Source organism: Hordeum vulgare, chromosome 2H, assembly GCF_904849725.1.
Source record: "Hordeum vulgare subsp. vulgare chromosome 2H, MorexV3_pseudomolecules_assembly, whole genome shotgun sequence".
Classification (NCBI taxonomy): Eukaryota; Viridiplantae; Streptophyta; class Magnoliopsida; order Poales; family Poaceae; genus Hordeum; species Hordeum vulgare.
Genome location: NC_058519.1, coordinates 189,111,427 through 189,136,431, shown reverse-complemented (window position 1 = coordinate 189,136,431; position 25,005 = coordinate 189,111,427). Strand labels below are relative to the sequence as shown.

At 43.9% G+C, this 25,005-nt stretch overlaps 2 protein-coding genes across 2 annotated transcripts; both read right to left on the bottom strand.

Moving 5' to 3' along the window:
- Positions 1-20,707: 20,707 nt before the first annotated feature.
- Positions 20,708-21,521, bottom strand: LOC123426082 (general transcription and DNA repair factor IIH helicase subunit XPB1-like). Its single transcript, XM_045109858.1, has 5 exons — positions 21,435-21,521; positions 21,266-21,325; positions 21,103-21,186; positions 20,891-21,016; positions 20,708-20,773 (listed from the first exon to the last, which is right to left on the bottom strand). Exons 1-5 carry the CDS (start codon positions 21,495-21,497, stop codon positions 20,708-20,710), a joined length of 399 nt encoding a protein of 132 aa, XP_044965793.1. The 5' UTR covers positions 21,498-21,521.
- Positions 21,522-21,612: 91 nt separating this feature from the next.
- Positions 21,613-24,079, bottom strand: LOC123426081. The gene is made up of 7 exons (XM_045109857.1): positions 24,029-24,079; positions 23,636-23,755; positions 23,240-23,545; positions 22,024-22,103; positions 21,903-21,933; positions 21,766-21,795; positions 21,613-21,684 (listed from the first exon to the last, which is right to left on the bottom strand). Exons 1-7 carry the CDS (start codon positions 24,077-24,079, stop codon positions 21,613-21,615), a joined length of 690 nt encoding a protein of 229 aa, XP_044965792.1.
- Positions 24,080-25,005: the final 926 nt, after the last annotated feature.

Below are 25,005 nucleotides of genomic sequence, written 5' to 3'. Positions count from 1 at the left end.
TTCGTGGCCAAGGTGCCAGAGGGCAAGGGCTTTGTCGATAGCGCCATCAGGGGTATGATCGTCCTGCGGTTTGCTGACATATTTGCTATGTTTAACCTTCATCCGTTGCACTACACCTTCGTTCGGCTATTTTCGCTGAGTATGGAGATGCGGATCATTAGAAACAAGACCCCGGACCTAGTGATAGTCGACCCCTTCTGTATGCGTGCCAAGATCTTGGGCAGCGCTGGGGACCGGCAAGTCGCGAGTTCATACCTCGAAGGCGTCATTCTGGCAAACTCAGAAAAGGATAACTTCCTCGTGCCTTACTTTCCCTGGTAAGTTATCCCCTCATCGCCACGTAACATATGATTTCTTAGATTTTGATCGTCCTTTTTTTTCTAACATTCCGTGTTTTGTGCAGTGACACACGTTGCACACTCATCCTCTTAAGCCTGAAATATTCCACGGCCACGTATTTCGACTCGGACCGTCAGTCAAAAAAAGACTACACAAATATCAAGAAAGTTCTTGATGAAGCTCTTCCCGGCTACGCCATATCTGGAGGCACCTTCAGCAGGACAAGTCTCAGGCACGGCAAGCACGTGTTCACCCACAATACGATGTTCGCCTGCGTCAAGCAGCCGCCTAGCAGTCAGAAGGATGCCTACTACGCCCTCCATCACATGCGGGTGATCATACGGGACAGTAATCACCTTCGGCTACCAAATAATCTCAAAGATTGGGCCGCACGCTTGTCGGCAATCCAGGATGCGGATATCAGACAAGAATTCTTTCGCATCCAGTCGGAGTTTGCGGAAATCATCCATCAAGATGTCCTTCGTACCTCGGGGCAGTTCTACCTCAGATCTCCGCTGTCCAATAGTGAGATAGATACAATGCTACAAATGCAGGCTGACAACGACCGCAATTTCATGACCATCACGAAAGACGGCGGCTGCATCCACGTTCCCGTGAATCACTACTAATTCATGTTGCAATATTAAACTTTAATGAACTGGTATGTCTCTTTGGTTTGGACAGTCGTTCAACTTATACATAATCGATGCTATTTATTAATAGGACCATGAATCGTGCTGTTATAGTTGTAATATTAAACTTTAATGAACTTGTATGTCTCTCTGAATTGCTACTAACGTTTTGTTTGGCTAGTGCATAGAGATGTCGTCGTATGTCGTGTACAAGGGTAAGGTTCCCGGAGTCTACGACGACCGGGAGGAGTGTCGGAGACAGGTTCACCGATTCAGCGGTAACAGTTACAAAGGGTACACCACAAGGGCGGAGGCGGAAGTTAGATACGCGCGCTATCTAGCGGGAGAGAGGAGGGAGCGTTGGAGGAACCGGATGAAGACCAGTTTCATTGCGATTATGCTCATCGTGATGACCGCAACTCTCTTCTATATATGATGGTAGTTTAGATGGTCGATATATCGACTTGTAATGTGAAGACAAACTCGCTACTCGCGGTCTCGAGACTTGTAATGTTCTAACTTTGTTCGGTATTTTAAATTCGGAGACTAATATAATGAATTGTATTCGGAAACTAATCTTCTATTGTATTCGATAAATCTGTTGTTTATATGTTGTGCTATCTATATTCTGTGCAATAATATATTTTGTAATCTGTGCAAATATCAGAAAAAATAAAATAAATACCTAATATTCATACTAGTGGCGCATCACTCAGCACACTAGTGCGCCACTAGTAAGCCAGAGCATATGGGTAAATATGGGCCTGGGAGGCATACTAATGGCGCACCATAAGCTATACTAATGGCGCACTAGGATATATACTAATGGCGCACCAGTATCTATACTAATGGCGCACCGGGATCTATACTAATGGCGCACCAGGATATATACTAATGGCGCACTACCTGGTGCGCCATTAGTATACCAGATACTAATGGCGCACCGTGAGCAATACTAATGGCGCACTACCTGGTGCGCCATTAGTATACCAAATACTAATGGCGCACTTGTAGTGCGCCATTAGTAAAAAAATCTAATGGGGTGATGCTAGTGGCGCACCTATAGTGCGCCATTAGTAGCAAAAAATGGTGCGCCATTAGCAAGCCTTTTCCTAGTAGTGTCCCTTTCTCTCATTAAGCCCTTACCCTCTGACCTTTTTGGAAATTAATGCCAAAGGGGGAGAAATATGAAAACTTCCAATGAACCTATTTATAGGGGAGAAATATCACCATTAAGCTTACTTAAAGAGGGAGAGATATCAATAGGGGGAGATATATGTTCCTAAAGGAAGGTCTACCTAAGGGGAGATGTATCAAACCTTACATATTAAGGGAGAGAGAGATAAAATTATGTCAGATTTCATTAGTTTACTATCTTTTGATTGAACTTGTCTTACCCTACCTACTGCCAATATCTACATGCCATGATTTAGGGGGAGAGGAAATTCTTACATATTCATTCCTAGAGGATAAAGTTCTTATTTCTTTTGGAGACATATCTATCATCAAATCCTATTTGAAATATGTCTTCAAATATCTTGGTACTTTTGAAGCTCTTTACATCTTTACAATGGAGTACTCTTGTGCTTTCTAACATTTCTTTTCCCATTTGTACTCCTACTGCTAAGACGCTCAAGAACCTCAAGGTAAGTATATGCATCATATCCTTTGTTCATGATGATCTCTTGTTTCTTGCACATATTGTTTGCAAGAGGGAATCTTGAACAAGGAATTTCTACATTCACTTATGTTTGGTGCATATAGCCAAGATCTATATGACTTGTCCATCCCTTCTACCATGTGTGTGCCCATGCAGTCCAAAGCAACTATCCTTAAAAGGGGATTGCACGCATTTAAGGGGAGCTTGTACTAGTCATATATCTTTCAAAGCTATCATATTCTAATGCTTATCTTTATTTGAAGCTTTGATTCTATGTTGTCATCAATTATTAAAGGGGGAGATTTAAAGCACATATGCTCCCTTGGTGATTTTGATAATTCATGACAACATACATTGTCTCTTGGACTAACACTTTCACCTAGATATTTCAGGAATAGTCCATAGAGAGCTTTGGCTAAAGGATTATGTGGAGATGCCCCTTGATGCAAGAAATGGATAGGATTTGCTCAAGCTTCAAGCTAGAAGACTCTTCATTTTATATTTGTGATAAATCACTTTTGAGTCCATAGGAAAGACAATACTATTAAAAGGGGGTGAGGTATTAAAATGAACTGCTTGCTCAAGTGCTCTAAGTTAGCCACCAAAATACTCAGTCATTTTTCCCACATAACCATTTTGTCCAAAACCACATACTCAAAATCGTGCCACAAAGTTTTCCATTTTGGCCACACCGAGTTTGATCTCAGACAGAACCCTAGGCATTCCCACCAAATCGGTGCAATAGAAACCATTTCGGTGTTGCCGAGTTTGGGTGACCAATTTTCGGTTGCCTCGGTACACAAAATCAAAATTTTCGAGTTTGAGTATCCGTGTCACCGAGTTTTCTCATCTGACCGTTAGTCACTTTTTCGGTGCCATCGAGTTGTGTATATCGGTCTCACCGAGATCCAAAAGTTGCTGCCTTTAGTACAAGTCGGTACCGCCGAGTTTATGACTTCGGTGTCATTGAGTTTGCCACTTTAGGTGTAACAGTTGGATTTTGTGTGGTCCCTATATATACCCCTACACCCACCTCTCATTTGTAGAGGAAGCACTCAGAACACACACTTCATTGCCAGATCCATTTTTGTGAGAGAGAGCCACCTACTGATGTGTTGAGATCAAGATATTCCATTCCAATCATTTGAAACTTGATCTCCAACGTCCCCAAGTTTCTTTCCACCAAATCAATATCTCCTACCCATGCATATCATGTGAGAGAGTGATTTTGTGTTGAGGAGACTATCTTTAGAAGCACAAGACCAAGGAGTTCATCGTTATACCACACCTATTACCTTTTGGAGGGTGGTGCCTCCTAGATTGGTTAGGTGTCGCTTGGAAGCCTCCTACTTCGGGTTGTGGAGTTGAACCAAGATGTTTGTAAGGGTAAGGAGAGTTCCTACTTCATGAAGATCTACCGTGAGTAAGGCTAGTCCTTCATGGACAGAAGCTATGGTGGAATAGACAAGGACGCTTCTTCGTGGACCCTTCGTGGGTGGAGCCCTCCATGGACTCTCGCAGCCGTTACACTCCATGGGTTGAAGTTGTTGGGGAACGTCGCATGGGAAACAAAAAATTTCCTACGCGCACGAAGACCTATCATGGTGATGTCCATCTACGAGAGGGGATGTGTGATCTACGTACCCTTGTAGACCGTACAGCAGAAGCGTTAGTGAACGCGGTTGATGTAGTGGAACGTCCTCACGTCCCTCGATCCAGCAAGAGAGACGGAGAGGAAGAAGAGTTCTCCGGCAGCGTGACGGCGCTCCGGAGGTTGGTGATGATCTTGTCTCAGCAGGGCTCCGCCCGAGCTCCGCAGAAACGCGATCTAGAGGAAAAACCGTGGAGGTATGTGGTCGGGCTGCCGTGGAAAAATCGTCTCAAATCAGCCCTAAAACCTCCGTATACATAGGTGGGAGAGGGGGAGCCTTGCCTGGGTCGGCCGAGCCAAGGGGGGAAGGTCCCTCCCCCAAACCGAGTCCTACTTGGTTTGGTGGGTGGAGTCCTTCTTTCCTTTCCCACCTCCTCCTTTTTTTTCTCTTTGATTTTCTTCCTATGGCGCATAGGGCCTTCTTGGGCTGTCCCACCAGCCCACCAAGGGCTGGTGTGCCACCCCCAAGGCCTATGGGCTTCCCCGGGGAGGGTTGCCCCCCTCCCCCCCCCCCGGTGAACTCCCGGAACCCATTCGTCATTCCCGGTACATTCCCGGTAACTCCGAAAACCTTCCGGTAATCAAATGAGGTCATCCTATATATCAATCTTCATTTCCGGACCATTCCGGAAACCCTCGTGACATCCGTGATCTCATCCAGGACTCCGAACAACATTCGGTAACCAACCATATAACTCAAATACGCATAAAACAACGTCGAACCTTAAGTGTGCAGACCCTGCGGGTTCGAGAACTATGTAGACATGACCCGAGAGACTCCTCGGTCAATATCCAATAGCAGGACCTGGATGACCATATTGGATCCTACATATTCTACGAAGATCTTATCGTTTGAACCTCAGTGCCAAGGATTCATATAATCCCGTATGTCATTCCCTTTGTCCTTCGGTATGTTACTTGCCCGAGATTCGATCGTCAGTATCCGCATACCTATTTCAATCTCGTTTACCGGCAAGTCTCTTTACTCGTTCCGTAATACAAGATCCCGCAACTTACACTAAGTTACATTGCTTGCAAGGCTTGTGTGTGATGTTGTATTACCGAGTGGGCCCCGAGATACCTCTCCGTCACACGGAGTGACAAATCCCAGTCTTGATCCATACTAACTCAACGAACACCTTCGGAGATACCTGTAGAGCATCTTTATAGTCACCCAGTTACGTTGCGACGTTTGATACACACAAAGTATTCCTCCGGTGTTAGTGAGTTATATGATCTCATGGTCATAGGAACAAATACTTGACACGCAGAAAAACAGTAGCAACAAAATGACACGATCAACATGCTACGTCTATTAGTTTGGGTCTAGTCCATCACGTGATTCTCCTAATGACGTGATCCAGTTATCAAGCAACAACACCTTGTTCATAATCAGAAGACACTGACTATCTTTGATCAACTGGCTAGCCAACTAGAGGCTTGCTAGGGACAGTGTTTTGTCTATGTATCCACACATGTAAATGAGTCTTCATTCAATACAATTATAGCATGGATAATAAACGATTATCTTGATACAGGAATTATAATAATAACTATATTTATTATTGCCTCTAGGGCATAATTCCAACAGTCTCCCACTTGCACTAGAGTCAATAATCTAGCCCTCACATCATCATGCGAATTACATTGTAATAAATCTAACACCCATACAGTTCTGGTGTTGATCATGCTTTGCCCGTGGAAGAGGTTTAGTCAGCGGGTCTGCTACATTCAGATCCGTGTGCACTTTGCATATATTTACGTCCTCCCCTTCGACGTAGTCGCGGATGAGGTTGAAGCGTCGTTTGATGTGTCTGGACTTCTTGTGAAACCGTGGTTCCTTTGCTAAAGCAATGGCACCCGTGTTGTCACAGAACAAGGTTATTGGATTCAGTGCGCTTGGCACCACTCCAAGATCCGTCATGAATTGCTTCATCCAGACACCCTCCTTAGCCGCCTCCGAGGCAGCCATGTACTCCGCTTCACATGTAGAATCTGCTACGACGCTTTGCTTGGAACTGCACCAGCTTACCGCACCCCCATTAAGAATAAATACGTATCCGGTTTGCGACTTAGAGTCGTCCGGATCTGTGTCAAAGCTTGCATCGACGTAACCTTTTACGGCGAGCTCTTCGTCACCTCCATACATGAGAAACATCTCCTTAGTCCTTTTTAGGTACTTCAGGATATTCTTGACCGCCGTCGAGTGATCCACTCCTGGATTACTCTAGAACCTACCTGCCATACTTATGGCCAGGCTAACGTCTGGTCTAGTGCACAACATTGCATACATGATAGAACCTATGGCTGAAGCATAGGGGACGGTGCGCATATGCTCTCTATCATCATCAGTTGCTGGGCACAGAGTCTTACTCAATCTCGTACCTTGTAAAACTGGCAAGAACCCTTTCTTGGACTGTTCCATTTTGAACCTCTTCAAAACTTTATCAAGGTATGTGCTTTGTGAAAGTCCTATCAGGCGTTTTGATCTATCCCTATAGATCTTAATGCCTAGAATGTAAGCAGCTTCTCCTAGGTCCTTCATAGAGAAAATTTTATTCAAGTAATCCTTTATGCTCTCCAAAAACTCTATGTTGTTTCCAATCAGCAATATGTCATCCACATATAATATTAGAAACGCCACAGAGCTCCCACTCACTTTCTTGTAAATACAAGATTCTCCAACCACTTGTATAAACCCAAAAGCTTTGATCACCTCATCAAAGCGTTTGTTCCAACTCCGAGATGCTTGCACCAGTCTATAAATGGATCGCTGGAGCTTGCACACCTTGTTAGCATTCTTAGGATCGACAAAACCTTTGGGTTGCATCATATACAATTCTTCCTTAAGGAAACCGTTAAGGAACGCTGTTTTGACATCCATCTGCCAGATTTCATAATCGAAAAATGCAGCTATTGCTAACATGATTCTGACGGACTTAAGCATCACTACGGGTGAGAATGTCTAATCGTAGTCAACTCCTTGAACTTGTGAAAAAACCATTGCCACAAGTCGAGCTTTATAAACGGTCACATTGCCGTCAGCGTCCGTCTTCCTCTTAAAGATCCATTTGTTCTGAATAGCCTTGCGGCCCTCAGGCAGTACCTCCAAAGTCCACACTTTGTTCTCATACATGGATCCTATCTCGTACTTCATGGCTTCTAGCCATTTGTTGGAATCTGGGCCCACCATTGCTTCTTCATAATTTGCAGGTTCATTGTTGTCCAACAACATGATTGATAAGACGGGATTACCGTACCACTCTGGAGCAGCAAGTGGTCTCGTCGACCTGCGTGGTTCGACAGAAACTTGAACCGGAGTTTCATGATCATTATCATTAACTTCCTCCTCAACCGGCGTCGCAACGACAGAGGTTTCCCCTTGCCCTGCGCCACCATCCAGAGGGATGAGAGGTTCGACAACCTCCTCAAGTTCTATCTCCCTCCCACTCAATTCTCTCGAGAGAAACTCCTTCTCGAGAAAAGCTCCGTTTTTAGCAACAAACACTTTGCCCTCGGATTTGAGATAGAAGGTGTACCCAATTGTCTCTTTTGGGTAACCTATGAAGACGCACTTTTCCGCTTTGGGTTCCAGCTTTTCAGGCTAAAGCTTTTTGACATAAGCATCACATCCCCAAACTTTAAGAAACGACAACTTTGGCCTTTTGCCATACCACAGTTCGTATGGTGTCGTCTCAACGGATTTTGATGGTGCCCTATTTAAAGTGAATGCAGCTGTTTCTAATGCATAACCCCAAAACGATAACGGCAAATCGGTAAGAGACATCATAGATCGCAGCATCTCTAATAAAGTACGATTACGACGTTCGGACACACCATTACGTTGTGGTGTTCCAGGCGGTGTCAACTGTGAAACAATTCCACATTGTCTTAAGTGAGCACCAAACTCGAAACTCAAATATTCACCCCCACGATCAGACCGTAGGAACTTGATCTTCTTGTTATGATGATTTTCAACTTCACTCTGAAATTGCTTGAACTTTTCAAATGTTTCAGACTTGTGCTTCATTAAGTAGACATAACCATATCTACTCAAATCGTCAGTGAAGGTGAGAAAATAACGATATCCGCCGCGTGCCTCTACGCTCATCGGACCACACACATCGGTATGTATGATTTCCAACAAGTCACTTGCACGCTCCATTGTTCCGGAGAACGGAGTTTTAATCATCTTGCCCATGAGGCATGGTTCGCACGGGTCAAGTGAATCAAAGTCAAGTGACTCCAAAAGTCCATCGGCATGGAGTTTCTTCATGCGCTTTACATCAATATGACCTAAGCGGCAGTGCCACAAAAATATGGCGCTATCATTGTTAACTCTAACTCTTTTGGTCTCAATGTTATGTATGTGTGTATCGCTATCAAGATTCAATATGAACAATCCTCTCACATTGGGTGCATGACCATAAAAGATGTTACTCATAGAAATAGAACAACCATTATTCTCTGACTTAAAAGAGTAACCGTCTCGCAATAAATAAGATCCAGATATAATGTTCATGCTCAACGCAGGCACTAAATAACAATGATTCAAGTTCATAACTAATCCTGATGGTAATTGAAGTGAAACTGTGCCGACGGCGATTGCATCAACCTTGGAACCATTTCCTACGCGCATCGTCACTTCATCTTTCGCCAGCCTTCGTCTATTCAGCAGTTCCTGTTTCGAGTTGCAAATATGAGCAACAGAACCGGTATCGAATACCCAGGCACTACTACGAGAGTCGGTTAAGTACACATCAATAACATGTATATCAAATATACCTGATTTTTCTTTGGCCGCCTTCTTATCTGCCAGATACTTGGGGCAATTGCGCTTCCAGTGACCCATACCCTTGCAATAGTAACACTCTGTTTCAGGCTTAGGTCCAGCTTTGGGTTTCTTCATTGGATTGGCAACACACTTGCCGCTCTTCTTTGAATTACCCTTCTTGCCTTTGCCGTTTCTCTTGAAACTAGTGGTCTTATTCACCATCAACACTTGATGCTCTTTACAGAGTTCAGACTCTGCGACTTTCAGCATCACAAACAACTCGCCGGGAGACTTGTTCATCCCTTTCATGTTGTAGTCCAACACAAAGCCTTTATAGCTTGGCGGCAGTGATTGAAGGATTCTGTCAGTGATAGCCTCTTGTGGGAGTTCAATCCCCAGCTCAGCTAGACGGTTTGAGTACCCAGACATTTTGAGCACATGTTCACTGACAGACGAGTTCTCCTCCATCTTGCAAGCATAGAATTTATCGGAGGTCTCATACCTCTCGATCCGGGCGTTCTTCTGAAAGATAAACTTCAACTCCTGGAAAATCTCAAATGCTCCATGACGCTCAAAGCAACGTTGAAGTCCCGGTTCTAAGCCATACAAGACTGCACATTGAACTACTGAGTAGTCCTCCTTATGTGCTAACCAAGCGTTCTTAACATCCTGATCAACCGTAGCGGGTGGTTCATCTCCTAGCGCAGCATTAAGGACATAATCCTTCTTCCCAGCTTGTAAGATTAGCTTAAGATTACGAGCCCAGTCTACAAAGTTGCTTCCATCATCTTTCAACATAGCTTTCTCTAGGAACGTATTAAAATTCAGGGTGACTGTCGCGTGAGCCATGATCTACAACACAAATATATTCAAAGTGGACTTAGACTATGTTCAAGATAATTAGAGTTTAACTTAATCAAATTATTCGCTAAACTCCCACTCAAAAAGTACATCTCTCTAGTCATTTGAGTGGTTCATGATCCACTTACACTAGCTCAAGTCTGATCATCACGTGAGTTGAGCATAGTTTCAGTGGTAAGCATCCCTATGCTAATCATATCATCTATATGATTCATGATCGACCTTTCGGTCTCATGTGTTCCGAGGCCATGTCTGCACATGCTAGGCTCGTCAAGCTTAACCCGAGTGTTCCGCATGCGCAACTGTTTTGCACCCGTTGTATGTGAATGTTGAGTCTATCACACCCGATCATCACGTGGTGTCTCGAAACGACGAACTGTAGCAACGGTGCACAGTCGGGGAGAACACAATTTCGTCTTGAAATTTTAGTGAGAGATCACCTCATAATGCTACCGTCGTTCTAAGCAAAATAAGGTGCATAAAAGGATTAACATCACATGCAATTCATAAGTGACATGATATGGCCATCATCACGTGCTCCTTGATCTCCATCACCAAAGCACCGGCACGATCTTCTTGTCACTGGTGCCACACCAAGATCTCCATCAACGTGTCGCCATCGGGGTTGTCGTGCTACTCATGCTATTACTACTAAATCTACATCCTAGCAAAATAGTAAACGCATCTGCAAGCACAAACGTTAGTATAAAGACAACCCTATGGCTCCTGCCGGTTGCCGTACCATCGACGTGCAAGTCGATATAATCTATTACAACATGATCATCTCATACATCCAATATATCACATCACATCGTTGGCCATATCACATCACAAGCATACCCTGCAAAAACAAGTTAGACGTCCTCTAATTTTGTTGTTGCATGTTTTACGTGGTGACCATGGGTATCTAGTAGGATCGCATCTTACTTACGCAAACACCACAACGGAGATATATGAGTTGCTATTTAACCTCATCCAAGGACCTCCTCGGTCAAATCCGATTCAATTAAAGTTGGAGAGACTGACACTTGCCAGTCATCTTTGAGCAACGGGGTTACTCGTAGCGATGAAACCAGTCTCTCGTAAGCGTACGAGTAATGTCGGTCCAAGTCGCTTCAATCCAACAATACCGCGGAATCAAGAAAAGACTAAGGAGGGCAGCAAAATGCACATCACCGCCCACAAAAACTTTTGTGTTCTACTCGAGAAGACATCTACGCATGAACCTAGCTCATGATGCCACTGTTGGGGAACGTCGCATGGGAAACAAAATTTTTCCTACGCGCACGAAGACCTATCATGGTGATGTCCATCTACGAGAGGGATGTGTGATCTACGTACCCTTGTAGACCGTACAGCAGAAGCGTTAGTGAACGTGGTTGATGTAGTGGAATGTCCTCACGTCCCTCGATCCGCCCCGCGAACCGTCCCGCGATCAGTCCCACGATCTAGTGCCGAACGGACGGCACCTCCGCGTTCAGCACACGTATAGCTCGACGATGATCTCGGCCTTCTTGATCCAGCAAGAGAGACGGAGAGGAAGAAGAGTTCTCCGACAGCGTGACGGCGCTCCGGAGGTTGGTGATGATCTTGTCTCAGCAGGGCTCCGCCCGAGCTCCGCAGAAACGCGATCTACAGGAAAAACCGTGGAGGTATGTGGTCGGGCTGTCGTGGAAAATCGTCTCAAATCAGCCCTAAAACCTCCGTATATATAGGTGGGAGAGGGGAAGCCTTGCCTTGGGGCTCAAGGAGCCCCAAGGGGGTCGGCCGAGCCAAGGGGGGAAGGTCTCCCCCCCCCCAAACCGAGTCCTACTTGGTTTGGTGGGTGGAGTCCTTCTTTCCTTTCCCACCTCCTCCTTTTTTTTCCTTTCTCTTTGATTTTATTCCTATGGCGCATAGGGCCTTCTTGGGTTGTCCCACCAGCCCACTAAGGGCTGGTGTGCCACCCCCATGGCCTATGGGCTTCCCCGGGGTGGGTTGCCCCCCCCGGTGAACTCCCGGAACCCATTCGTCATTCCCGGTAACTCCGAAAACCTTCCGGTAATCAAATGAGGTCATCCTATATATCAATCTTCGTTTCCGGACCATTCCGGAAACCCTCGTGACGTCTGTGATCTCATCCGGGACTCCGAACAACATTCGGTAACCAACCATATAACTCAAATACGCATAAAACAACGTCGAACCTTAAGTGTGCAGACCCTGCGGGTTTGAGAACTATGTAGACATGACCCGAGAGACTCCTCGGTCAATATACAATAGCGGGACCTGGATGCCCATATTGGATCCTACATATTCTACGAAGATCTTATCGTTTGAACCTCAGTGCCAAGGATTCATATAATCCCGTATGTCATTCCCTTTGTCCTTCGGTATGTTACTTGCCCGAGATTCGATCGTCAGTATCCGCATACCTATTTCAATCTTGTTTATCGGCAAGTATCTTTACTCCTTCCGTAATACAAGATCCCGCAACTTACACTAAGTTACATTGATTGCAAGGCTTGTGTGTGATGTTGTATTACCGAGTGGGCCCCGAGATACCTCTCCGTCACACGGAGTGACAAATCCCAGACTTGATCCAGACTAACTCAACGGACACCTTCGGAGATACCTGTAGAGCATCTTTATAGTCACCCAGTTACGTTGCGATGTTTGATACACACAAAGTATTCCTCCGGTGTTAGTGAGTTATATGATCTCATGGTCATAGGAACAAATACTTGACACGCAAAAAAACAGTAGCAACAAAATGACATGATCAACATGCTACGTCTATTAGTTTGGGTCTAGTCCATCACGTGATTCTCCTAATGACGTGATCCAGTTATCAAGCAACAACACCTTATTCATAATCAGAAGACACTGACTATCTTTGATCAACTGGCTAGCCAACTAGAGGCTTGCTAGGGACAGTGTTTTGTCTATGTATCCACACATGTAAATGAGTCTTCATTCAATACAATTATAGCATGGATAATAAACGATTATCTTGATACAGGAATTATAATAATAACTATATTTATTATTGCCTCTAGGGCATAATTCCAACAGAAGTCTCCACTAACATGGACGTACGATAGTGCCACCTATCAGACTATGCCAAAAATCGTCGTGTCAACCTCTTTGCGTTTGATCTCCTAAACTCCACTCCTTTACATGTGCAAAGTCTTTACTTTTCCGCTGCCATATATGTTGACTAGAATGTGTAGGGTGTACTAGACTTGTTAGTATCGCTGAAATTCCGCCCTCTATTATATTTGGTGAGGCTAGGATTTTTATCTTGACAAGTAGTCTATTCACCCCGCTGTAGACACACCTTCTTTCTATCCTACAGGATCCTAACACATAGTAGGTTCATATAACTTGCAAGATTGCATCTAGAACATAGATATAATGGTGAAAACATAAACGGTTCAGATCTGAAATCATGGCACTCGGGCCCTAGTGACAATCATTAAGCATAGAAAATTCATAGCAACATCAATCTCCGAACATAGTGGATACTGGGGATCAAGCCCTAACAAAACTAACTCGATTACATGATGAATCTCATCTAGCTCTTCACCGACCAACAAGCCTACGAAGGGATTACTTACTCCCGGTGGAGAGCATCATGGAATTGGCGATGAAGGAGGGTTGGTGATGACGAAGAATGAAGATTCCCCTCTCTGGAGCCCCAACGGACTCCAGTTTTGGCCTCCCGATGAAGAACAAGAGGTGGCGGCGGCTTCGTATCGTGAAACGCGATGAAAGTTCCTCTCCTATTTTTTACTCTCCGAAAATAGGATTTTATAGCGCTTGAGTTAGGGTCAGCCGAGTCCTGTGGGCCCCACTAGCCACCAGGCCGCACCAGGGGGCTCATGCACCCTGGTTCTTAGTGGGCGTCTAGGGCCTCCCCTCCGATGGATCTTGGTTCCAGTAGTTTTATTTTATTCCATAAAAATCTCCAAAAAGTTTCATTCCATTCTGAGAACTTTTATTTTTGCACAAAAATAACACCATGGTAGTTCTGCTGAAAACAACGTCAGTCCAGGTTAGTTTAGTTAAAATCATGCAAATTAGAGTCCAAACAAGAGCAAAAGCATTACGGAAAGTAGATACGATGGAGATGTATCAAGAAGTACGAGAGCGGGCTGCCAGGGGGCCACTAGACATGAGGGCGAGCCAGCCCTCCTGGCACGGCCTAGTAGGTAGTGGGCCACCTAGCCCACTTCTGGCGACCATCTTCTCGTATATATTCACTTTTGACCTGGAAAAATAAGGGTAGGACTTTGAGGAGGGATCGTCGCCATCTCGAGGCGGAACTTGGGCAGGATCACTTTTGCCCTTTGGCGGAGCGATTCCACCGGGGGGACTTCCCTCCCAGAGGGGGAAATCTAGGCCATCGTCATCACCAAAAACCCTCTCATCTTAGGGAGGCCAATGTTCATCAAAATCTTCAACAACACCATATCCTCTCAAAACCCTAGTTCATCTCTTGTGCTCAATCTTGTACCGGAACCTCAGATTGGTACCTAGGGGTGACTAGTAGTCTTGATTACATCTTGTAGTTGATGCTTTGTGTTTATTTGGTAGAAGATCATATGTTCGGATCCAATATGATATTTAATACCTCTCTAATCATTAGCATGTTTATCACTTGTGAGTAGTTACTTTTGTTCTTGAGGCCATGGGAGAAGTCATGTTGCAAGTAGTCATGCTTTTGATGTGAGTTGATGGCAATGTTGTAAAGTGTTGTTCTTCCAAGTACCTATAAAAGTTTAGATGCAATACAAGGGAGCATAATTTTCCAAGATATAAGATAGTGCCAAATCAATAGCATCAAAGAATAGTCAATCAAGATCATGCCCTTGCATGCATTCGAGTGAGTCTAGCCCAAGTTTGAAGCATCAATGTTGTTCAACTCACTCCTCAAATGACAAAACATTTTCTCATCAAGTGGTTTGGTAAAGATATGAGCTAATTGTTTGTCGGTACCAATATGATAACGAATGAAGTGATGTTTCACTTGAATATGTTTTGTTCGAGAATGTTGCACACGATTATAGGCAATTTTCATATCACTTTAATTGCCACACAATAATGGAACATTTTTAACATGAACGCCATAATCCTTAAGAGTTTGAGTCATCCATAATAATTGCGCACAACATGATCCGATGACTATATATTTAGCTTCGGCAGTAGATAAGGATACCGAGTTTTGTTTCTTGGATGACCAAGACACAAGAGATCTCCCAAGAAATTGACATGTACCCGAAGTGGATTTTCTATCAACCTTGTCTCCGGCATAGTCCGAGTCAGAATAGCCAACAAGATTACAAGAAGATCCCTTGGTATACCATATGCCAAAGTTTGGTGTCTGTATTAGGTATCTCACGATTCTTTAACAGCCAATAGATGACACTCTTTGGGTGCCTCTTGGTATCGGTCACACATGAAAACACTCAACATGATATCAGGACGGGAAGCACATAGATATAGCAATGAACCAATCATTGATCGACAAACTCTTTGATCAACTGGTTTGTCCTCCTTAGTGAGGTCAATATGTCCACTAGTAGGCATGGGGGTTCTAATACATTTGCACTCTTGCATATTGAACTTCCTGATTAAGTCCGTGGTGTACTTGGTTTGAGAGATAAATGTAACTTCTCTCGATTGTTTGATTTGCAATCCAAGGAAGAATTTCAGCTCGCATATCATTGACATCTCATACTTCTTTGACATCAACTTTCCAAACTTTTCACTAAAATGTGGCTTAGTAGAACCAAAGATAATATCATCTGCATATATTTGGGACACAAATAGTTTGCCATTAACTCTTTTAGTGAATAAGGTTGCATAAGTTTTACCAATCTTAAAACCCCTTTTATAAGAAACTTCGTTAGGCATTTGTACCAAGCTCTAGGGGCTTGTTTAAGACCATATAAAGCTTTATGAAGTTTATAAACATCATTAGGTTTCTTGGGGTTCACAAAGCCGGGAGGTTGTTTGACATAAACATCCTCCTCAATTTCCCCATTTAGAAAAGCACTTTTGGTATCCATTTGGTCAAGAGTAATATCATGGTATGGTGATTGGCATAAGCGAGAAGAATGTGGATGGCTTCAAGTCTAGCAACGGGGGCATAAGTCTCACCGTAGTCCATACCTTCGACTTGCGTGTATCCTTGGGCTACGAGACGCGCCTTGTTGCGTACAACTTGTCCATCTTCATCTTGCTTGTTCTGAAACACCCATCTTGTACCGATGATGTTGTGCTCGTCTTCAGTATTTTTAACAAGTGTCCACACTTGATTCCTCTAGAAGTTGTGTAGCTCTTCGTGCATGGCATTCACCCAATCCGGGTCTTGAAGGGCTTCTTCTATCTTTAAAGGCTCAATGCTAGAGATGAAAGAATAATGCTCGCAAAAGTTAGCTAAACGAGATTTATAACGAGTGATTCTCCTGTTTTGTATGTCATCGAAGATTTGATTCAGTGGATGATCTTTGTCCGCTCTTGCTTGAACTCGTGACAGCTTCTTCTGGTTGGATGGTGGAGATTCTTCTTCATCATCATCATCTTGCACGTTGTCGTTGACGGTGTCAACTCCTTGAGGTGGTGGTGAGGAAGGTTGAGGTGGATCATCATGATGTACTTCTTCCTCTTCTTCGTCATGTCGTGTACCGTTTGTGGATGCCTCCATGTCGTCTTGTGATTCACCTTGACGCAAAGTAGGAGCTTCCACTTGAATTGATGAAGTACTTTCCTTCACCTCCATGGGATGAATCTTGCCGATAGGTAGATCTTGGATGGCTTCCCAAGGTTCCTTATCTCCTACATCATTTGGCAATTGTTTGATTTGTGAACCATTAGATTCATCAAACATCACATTTACCGCCTCTTCAAGTTTTCGAGTGAAGCTGTTGTAGACACGGTAAGTGTGAGAGTTTGATTCGTAACTAAGTAGGAAACCTTCATGAGATTTAGGAGCAAATTTAGTGCGACGATGCTTATCAAGAATGTAGCACTTAGAGCCGAATACTTGAAAGTATCCAACTTGGGGTTTGTTATCAGTGAGTAGCTCATATGATGTTTTACCGAGAAGCTTGTGTAGGTATATTCGGTTTATGGCATGGCAAGCTGTTTCCAGGGCTTTTGCCCAAAAGTGTCTTGGCGTCTTATATTCATCAAGCATCGTTCTGGCCATCTCTATGAGAGTCTGCTTCTTTCTCACAGCAACTCCATTTTGTTGAGGTGTGTACGTCACCGAGAACTCATGTGAAATACCTTCTTGGTCAAGAAAAGTATCCCATTAGTGTTCTTGAACTCCATTTCGTTATTGCTCCGAACCTTATTGATCTTCACTTCAAACTGATTTTGAGCTTTTCGAGCGAAGTTCTTGAAGATCATTTGTACTTGCGAATTATCATCAAGAAAGAATACCCACGTAAATCTGGAAAAATCATCAACAATGACTAGACCATAAGAATTTCCACCGAGGCTCTTGTAAGCATTGGGACCGAAAAGATCCATGTGTAGCAGCTTGAGTGGCCTTCTTGTAGTCATGATGTTCTTCACAGGATGACTTCCACCAACTTGCTTTCCTGCTTGACAAGCACTACAAAGTCTATCTTTGTCAAATATAACATCTCTAACACCAAGAATATGATCACCTTTTATAAGCATGTCAAGGTTACGCATACCTACATGTCCTAACCTTCTATGCCATAACCAACCTTTAGAAGATTTTGCAATAAGACATGTACGGGGTTTGGATATTTTATTGTGATCGACAATTTATAGATTACCTCTACAGAAACCAGTAAAGACCATGTTATAATTGTCACTACGAAACACTTGGCAGTCAACTTTTGTAAATAGCACATTGAAACCAAAGTCTGCTAGTCTAGATACGGAAAGCAGATTGTAGCCAAGGGATTCAACAAGCATGACTTTTTGAATGGAACTATCATGAGATATGTCCACCTTACCAAGACCAAGTACCATACCCTTGGAGTTATCTCCAAAAGTCACATACCTTCGACGACCATAGTTTGGTGTGATCTCATGGAACATGTCTTTATCTCCGGTCATGTGATCGGTGCATCCACCGTCGAGAACCCACTCCTTTCCACCGGCCATGTAGTCTCCAAGGTTCGCCATAAGACTAAGGTTCCTCATGGTCTTCTCATACTCGATGTCAAACTCTTCATCTTCATTGTAGTAGCCATGCTCCACATTTTCATCGTCGGACGAAATATCATCGTCATAAGAAACAAGAATTTCATCAGAATTTTGACTATGACAATGTTCATATTTGTGCATGCGAATGGATTCAACAATGACATTGTTAATGGTCATGACATCTCCTTTAGCACGCATGAGGTCAGGAATCTCAAAAAGGCATTTATCAAAATTAGGATCAGTTGGCTTCATTTTGTGAAAGACAATGAATTTATGGAAAATGATCTCAAGATTTTTCAGTGAATAGTCGGGATATATTTTCTCTAAGTCTTTCCACGACGTGTGAGCACACTCAAAATTTTGCAATTGATTAAGCACATTTCTTGGCAGTCCTCTAATGATTAGATTTACAGTTTTATGATTACCAAGTATATTAAGTTCTTCATCATCACAAGGATGCAAAGGATAAATGGGAGGCTCATAGGGATATTCAACATACTTGCGCAAATGGAATTCATCAAATATATCAAGCATTTCATAATTCCATTGTCTAAAATATTCCGCATCAAGAATAGGCACTCTACAACTAATATTTCCCAAACTAGGCACATCCATCTTTCTCCAATGGTGTTTAAACCAACATTTTGAAGACCTTGCTCTGATACCAATTGAGAGATTGATAGAAGAGGTGTCTAGAGAGGGGGGTGAATAGACTACTTTCATAAATTAAAATCCTAGCCTTTCCCAAATTTAATGGTTGGTAGATTTTAGCGATACTAACAAGTCTAGTGCACCCTACACATGCTAGTCAACAAATATGGCAGCGGAAAGTAAAGACTTTGCACATGTAGTAAGGAGTAGAGTTTAGGAAGATGAAACGCGTAGAAGTTGACACGATGATTTTTAGCATGGTTCCGATAGGTAGCGCTATCGTACGTTCATGTTAATGGAGACTTCAGCCCATGGAGGGTAACGACTATGAGAGTCCATGGAGGGGTCCACCCACAAGGGGTCCACGAAGAAGCGGTCTTGGCTATTCCACCATGGCTTCCGTCCACACATGACTAGCCTCACTCACGGTAGATCTTCACGAAGTAGGCGATCTCCTTGCCCTTACAAATATCTTGGTTCAACTCCACAACACGAAGTAGGAGGCTCCCAAATGACACCTAACCAATCTAGGAGGCACCACACTCCAAAAGGTAATATACGTGGTAGAACGATGAACTCCTTGCTCTTGTGCTTCTAAAGATAGTCTCCTCAACACTCAATCACCCTCTCTCAGATTTGGCAGGGGTAGGAGAGATTGATCTTGTGAAAAAGCAACTTGGGGATGCTAGAAATCAAGGTTGAAATGGTTGGAATGGAATCTCTTGATCTCAACACATGAGTAGGTGACTTTCTCTAAAAAATGGATCTGGCAGTGAAGTGTGTGATCTGAGTGCTTCCTCTACGAATGAAAGGTAGGTGGAGGGGTATATATAGGCAACCTCCAAAATCCCACCGTTACACCATAATTGACCAACTCGGTGACATCAAAGTTACAAACTCGATGCTACCGACTTGCTCAAACGGTAGAAACTTTGAATCTCGATGGAACCGACATACAAAACTCGGTAGAACCGAAAAGGTGACTAACAGTGAGATAACACAACTCAGTGACACCGATACAAAAACTCAGAAATTCTGATTTTGTGCACCGAGGAAATAGAAGGTTGGTCACCTAAACTCAGTAGCACCGATGCAGATTCGGTTGCACCGAAAAGGTAGGGTTTGGCTGGAATTTGTCTAAGTCTAGTATATGAGATTAGCAGCCTAGTATATGAGAAGCCATGCATTTATCCCAGTGTCGTATATATATATATATATATCAAAATTATGTATTGTGTCTTAATCAGAAGAACTCCGGAAAATCTACCAAATCGAAAAACAACAAGCACATGAGCACATTTCCAACTTCCAGAAATAAAGAAAAACAAACACAAAACTAAAGGCAAATGGACATAATTCCCATCATACCAATATGCATGATACTTGTTTTGTGCATACATTCATGTTCGAGACGAATACCTTTTGTGTGCATACAAGTGCCGCAAAAGCAGCTTGTCTAAAAATAGCAAAACTAAGAAGAGAAATAAATAGCCTTCTATGCTCCTATGGCTCTTTTCAGTTGTTTTTCGTTAAACAATCTATTGATCACACCATTGCAATTGATCTGCAAGACTGATTCTCGAGGCTCAAACCTCAATTGCAAGATTGAAATGAATATCAATGGCCATTCCTCTCATGAAATATTTACATTTCTATGAAAGATAAATGCCCTTGTTCTCCCTCTCATAAGCTCCAAAATTGACCCTCCCTCTCATAAGCTCCAAAATTGACCCTTCTGATACGGAACTGGAGATAATGAAAAGATGCACACCACAAGAATCTGGAGGAAACTTCCTAGTAGAATTCTCTAATGACAAGAAATTAGCGCGAAATCTGGCTGATGCGCTAACAGTGAGACATGCATTATGTCCAATAAGTAGAGCCCCTTTAACCATACCATGTTCCAGCAAAGCCAATCCCGCGCTATAGGTTCCTGGCTTCCTTGCAAATGCCATACAACAGAACCCCTAAGTGTAGCGTTTCTTGAACAGTGTATGCCTCTTAGCTGGGTCCTTCTTCTTGGCTCCCTTGCCCTTGTTGGATGATAACATAAGAGTAAGCATTCAGCAAACAAACTACAACTGAATCCTAGCATAAAGGCGAAAGTGAAGTGGAAGTAGAGAGAGGCAGCACTTGTACTCCATGTAGACCATTCCACCCGCTCCAGAAAATGCGCTCATTAATCCAGCAGAACACCGTGCCTTCAGGAGAGCCTTGCCATCAGAATCCTCTTCCAAGTTCTCAACACCAATCATCTCATCCCCTGCGCTCAACACCTATTTTTGAAGCAGCACAGAAAGAAATTGCAGTCAGGTACAAACAGGAAGAAACTTGGCAAACAATGGGTATAGAAAACACTCACTTTGCCTAAAAGGTCAAGCTGTTCATTGAGTGTGTGAAAACTCAGGTTAGGTCCTTCTTCAGGTGGCGGCAAGCTAGTGATGACCTGGAAACATATATATTTATCACTAAACCCGAAGTGACAAAAAGATTCCGAATATCTAGAGAAATTCTTGAGAATAAACCTTGAAACTATATCCCTGGTCGATAAGGAATTGTTGCCTTTTTGTCGAATAATACATTTCCTGCATCAAAAAATATGTCATGCTAAAATTGATCTAAATTCCATAGGCATGGTTTGGAATAAAGCCAAATGAAAAACTAATGCAGTAATCATTAGTGAGACACACACACCTGTGTGTCGGTTGATACAAGAGAATAGAAAAAGGCATTGTATTCTTCTTTTCCACCTGCCATCCTATCTTGATGCTTACCCTGCAGCCCCAGCAATTGAAACAGATTCAGTGGCACCATAGAAAACATTGTATCACTAACTATTATATATCACTTCTGCTATCTGATTGGCCACACCTTAGGCACAAAGGTCCCTATCTTTGTCTCCACCTCTAACCTTCTTTGCTGGACCATCAGCTGCACACTCTTTCTAAAAAAATAGTACAACTACATGGATTAAATAACTCAGAGATGCTTCTATTATGTTATTTTCAGTGTTTGGATCAGTTACGTGCTTGTTCTGAATTTCTTTTCCAACACCCTGCCATAAATGGTAACACAGAAAACTTGAAAGACTGTACCTAATACAAGTTGCAGCCATGTCCTTGTCAGTGAAAACACCGATGGGATCAACAATCAACTCGGCACCTGCCTCATTCCATGAATATCCTTGGGGTTTCTACATCCAAATGTTGCGTAATTACTAATTAGTTTGTATACGTTTACATTAAAATCAGCTACATAGCCACCCAAGTGAACGGTAAGAAACCTGCAGCCAAACACGGTAACCTCTTTCTCACTGAAGAGAAGGGTCTTGAAGTTCCCAACCCCATGGGAGTCCTCGTCGAACTAAAGGTATGAGTCGCTGATGGAGTACAAGTCAACCCAAGCAGCAGGGTGTCGGTGGCAGCAGGGTGTCGGTGGCGGAGGCGGAGGTGAGCTGGTTATACATGGGAGATGGGGAGCGTGACAGCAACCGAGAGGAGGCTATGTGTACCATTCAACCAACAAAATCAAGTCATGTTAGAAATTTTTTCACCAAGCAAAAACATTGTATGAGCCATTCAACTAACAAAATCAAGTCATGTTAAAAAATTATTCCACCAAGCACACATATTGTATGATGAATCGGACCCCAACCATTTATGCGAGTTCAGAAGAAATTAATGTGTTGTGACATTACCTGTTTAGTATTACCATTGTTACATGTGTTCACCACGACTCAGTGGTCAGCACGCCAGATGACGACCCGTCGATTGCCCTCACCTTCACATCTATTTGTAGCCAATCAACATGGTGGGTACATGTTAGTGGCAGCAACCAAACTGATGGTCACATCACAATAGCAAGCAAAATGATTTGTTTCCTTGGTGGGATCAGCCAAAAACATGTGAAGCAAGAAAGATCAAATTCAGACTGGCGACCAAAGTATCTTCAATTCCTAGCTTTAGGACTTTAATCAACACATCATTCCGTGAGCTCTTCAACTTAGATCTATGAACCTGAGTGACAATAAAGTTAACTAACTTTGATGCTAGACTGAAGAAGGCTTTACAAAAGCTCTTGACAGAAAAATGTGCTATTAAAGAATATGTCATTGGCACTGGATCAATGTATCTGTATACACTTTTCAATGGCCCTTGCAACTCCTTACACATACAGAACATGTGGTGCCCCGTGCTGCATGAATGAAAATTGGTGCAAAATGCATGAACTACAGAATGATATAGGCAAATGAGTATAAATACCACCTTGTTGATCATGACGCTGCTGAAGACCTGGAGCTGCTGCTTCAGAACGCCCTGCTCATCTCATGACGTACGAAGAAGTGGAGGTCAGAGAGGCGCGGTGCAGCACGAACGCATTGCATCGACGGCGGTGGCGTCATCCAGGAAATTGTGGCCACGGTTCCAGGTCCTGGATGAGGCGTTCGATTGAGTGGATTGAGGGCGTGCAGCGGTTTCCAAAACACTTCTCCGCCCTACCCGGAAGCCTTGGTGAACGCAAGTTATTTCTCCGTCCTGCTCGTCGCCGGCCACCACCAGCCCCCGCATCTTGCTGAACGCTCGCCCGAGGCCCCTGTACCGGCGCCTCATGCCGCTGCGCGGGTCGGCCTCTCTACTGCCCGGGCGCCACGACAACACCTCCGTCCCGGTGGCCGGGTCGCACAGCATGCCCTCGAACAGGCCGGCGCTGCCCTCCGCCTCCTGCTCCCACCGCCAGCTCCGGCTCCGTCCCCGCGACGACAAGCGCATCTTCGCCTTCACCCTCGGGTCGCCGCACAACACGCCCTCAAACACGCCGGCGCTGCCCTCCGCCTCCTGCTCCCACCGCCAGCTCCGGCTCCGTGCCCGCGACGACAAGCGCATCTTCGCCTTCACCCTCGGGTCGCCGCCGAGCTTGGTGGCGCCGGAGAAGGCGCCCTTGACGGTGCGCGTCGTCTTCACCTCCCGCTCCGGGTTCCCCGTCGACCGCTCCAAGCTCGGGCTCGTGGCATACCGCTATATATGTAGGAGACGTATGTGTAGAGAAAATTGTGGCGTTCCGAGCTCTGTAGAGACGTATGCGGGGCACATGCATGTGTAGAGAAAATTGAATATATTTGTCAAGTGACATGAATATGAAGAACGAAAAACTGGGACATACTACTCGGAGGAAGAGGCATATATATGTATCAAAGCAAGTTATATGTGTATGTGAAAATTGATATTCATCAAGATGCAGGTCGCTGACATCCATCATGGTCCTGTCATTTTAGAATTAACTAAAATTACCGTCGAGGCTTCTTCCCTTGTCAAGCTGATTCCCTCCTTGTTGGGCACCATTGGGATCTGAATTTGGACGTATATATTGCCCTAATCTGATCTTAATAAACAAGCAAAATATCATGGAAACTTTAGGAGAAAAGCATGCATACATGGAATAAGGGATTCTTTAGCTAGACACATGTTGGTTGTACTATGTAGTGCTAGCTCCATCAGTACAGATAGGACTTCCTATCATGTTTGTAATTCTTTTGTTAGTAATGCAATTTGGTAAGTAAACTAAATTATTACCTAGATCCCAAAACATTTGACACGCCAATGTTATCTCTGAATATGATGGATTTATTCAAAATCCATTTTTGATTATAATAATATTCAGTTAGAGGTATCAGATCAAGTCTTTTTTTGTGTGTGTGGGAAAAAATCAAATCTTCCTTAAATTTTATAAACCGAACACAACAAGTACCATTCTGGCAAGAAACACGACATGCCGGCTTCAGATTGCTTGCAAAGTTCGATTAAAGCAATCACCTGCAAAACTTCAGGCCTTCAGTACGCTAGCTTCAAATCCTTGCCAAAACAGTGTACTTCGGGACAACACATATCATTACGGACTAACCATTGGAAGGCAAATTCAGAAGGAAAGGGGACATCCTCTCTCAGTCAGCTGGATCCAGATATTCACGTGGTCCAGGAGAGTGATAAACTGTGAACGGACAACTCTAGAAATGACACATACATGAGCTACACTTATAATCCAAGGCCAAGATGGGAACCCGTTGAACAACGTCTCACGTAGGGAGGCGGAGCACAACGGCCGAGCGCCAGCAGGAAGCATGAATCGGCCTCGCGGGGCACATGGCAGAGATGACGAACTGGTAGCTCTGGTTGGGATCTGAGAGGGAGCAGAGAGGAGGTTACTCACCAACAACCAACGTGCGGGCTGGGACTGCGCGGCCTTGGGCGACGTAGCCGGCGGCAAGGGC

What these genes read in the sequence shown, in the direction of transcription:
- LOC123426081 (XM_045109857.1), bottom strand. Translation starts at nt 24,079, where the DNA reads ATGGTGCCCAACAAGGAGGGAATCAGCTTGACAAGGGAAGAAGCCTCG. An exon ending in GCGTTCACCAAGGCTTCCGG is followed by an intron (nt 22,104 to 23,239) that starts GTAGGGCGGAGA and finishes TCATACCTTTAG; the next exon opens with TTCGACGAGGACTCCCATGG. An exon ending in GTTACCGTGTTTGGCTGCAG is followed by an intron (nt 21,934 to 22,023) that starts GTTTCTTACCGT and finishes ATTTGGATGTAG; the next exon opens with AAACCCCAAGGATATTCATG.
- LOC123426082 (XM_045109858.1), bottom strand. Translation starts at nt 21,497, where the DNA reads ATGGCAGGTGGAAAAGAAGAATACAATGCCTTTTTCTATTCTCTTGTA. An exon ending in ACCAGGGATATAGTTTCAAG is followed by an intron (nt 21,187 to 21,265) that starts GTTTATTCTCAA and finishes ATATGTTTCCAG; the next exon opens with GTCATCACTAGCTTGCCGCC. An exon ending in AGCTTGACCTTTTAGGCAAA is followed by an intron (nt 21,017 to 21,102) that starts GTGAGTGTTTTC and finishes CTTCAAAAATAG; the next exon opens with GTGTTGAGCGCAGGGGATGA.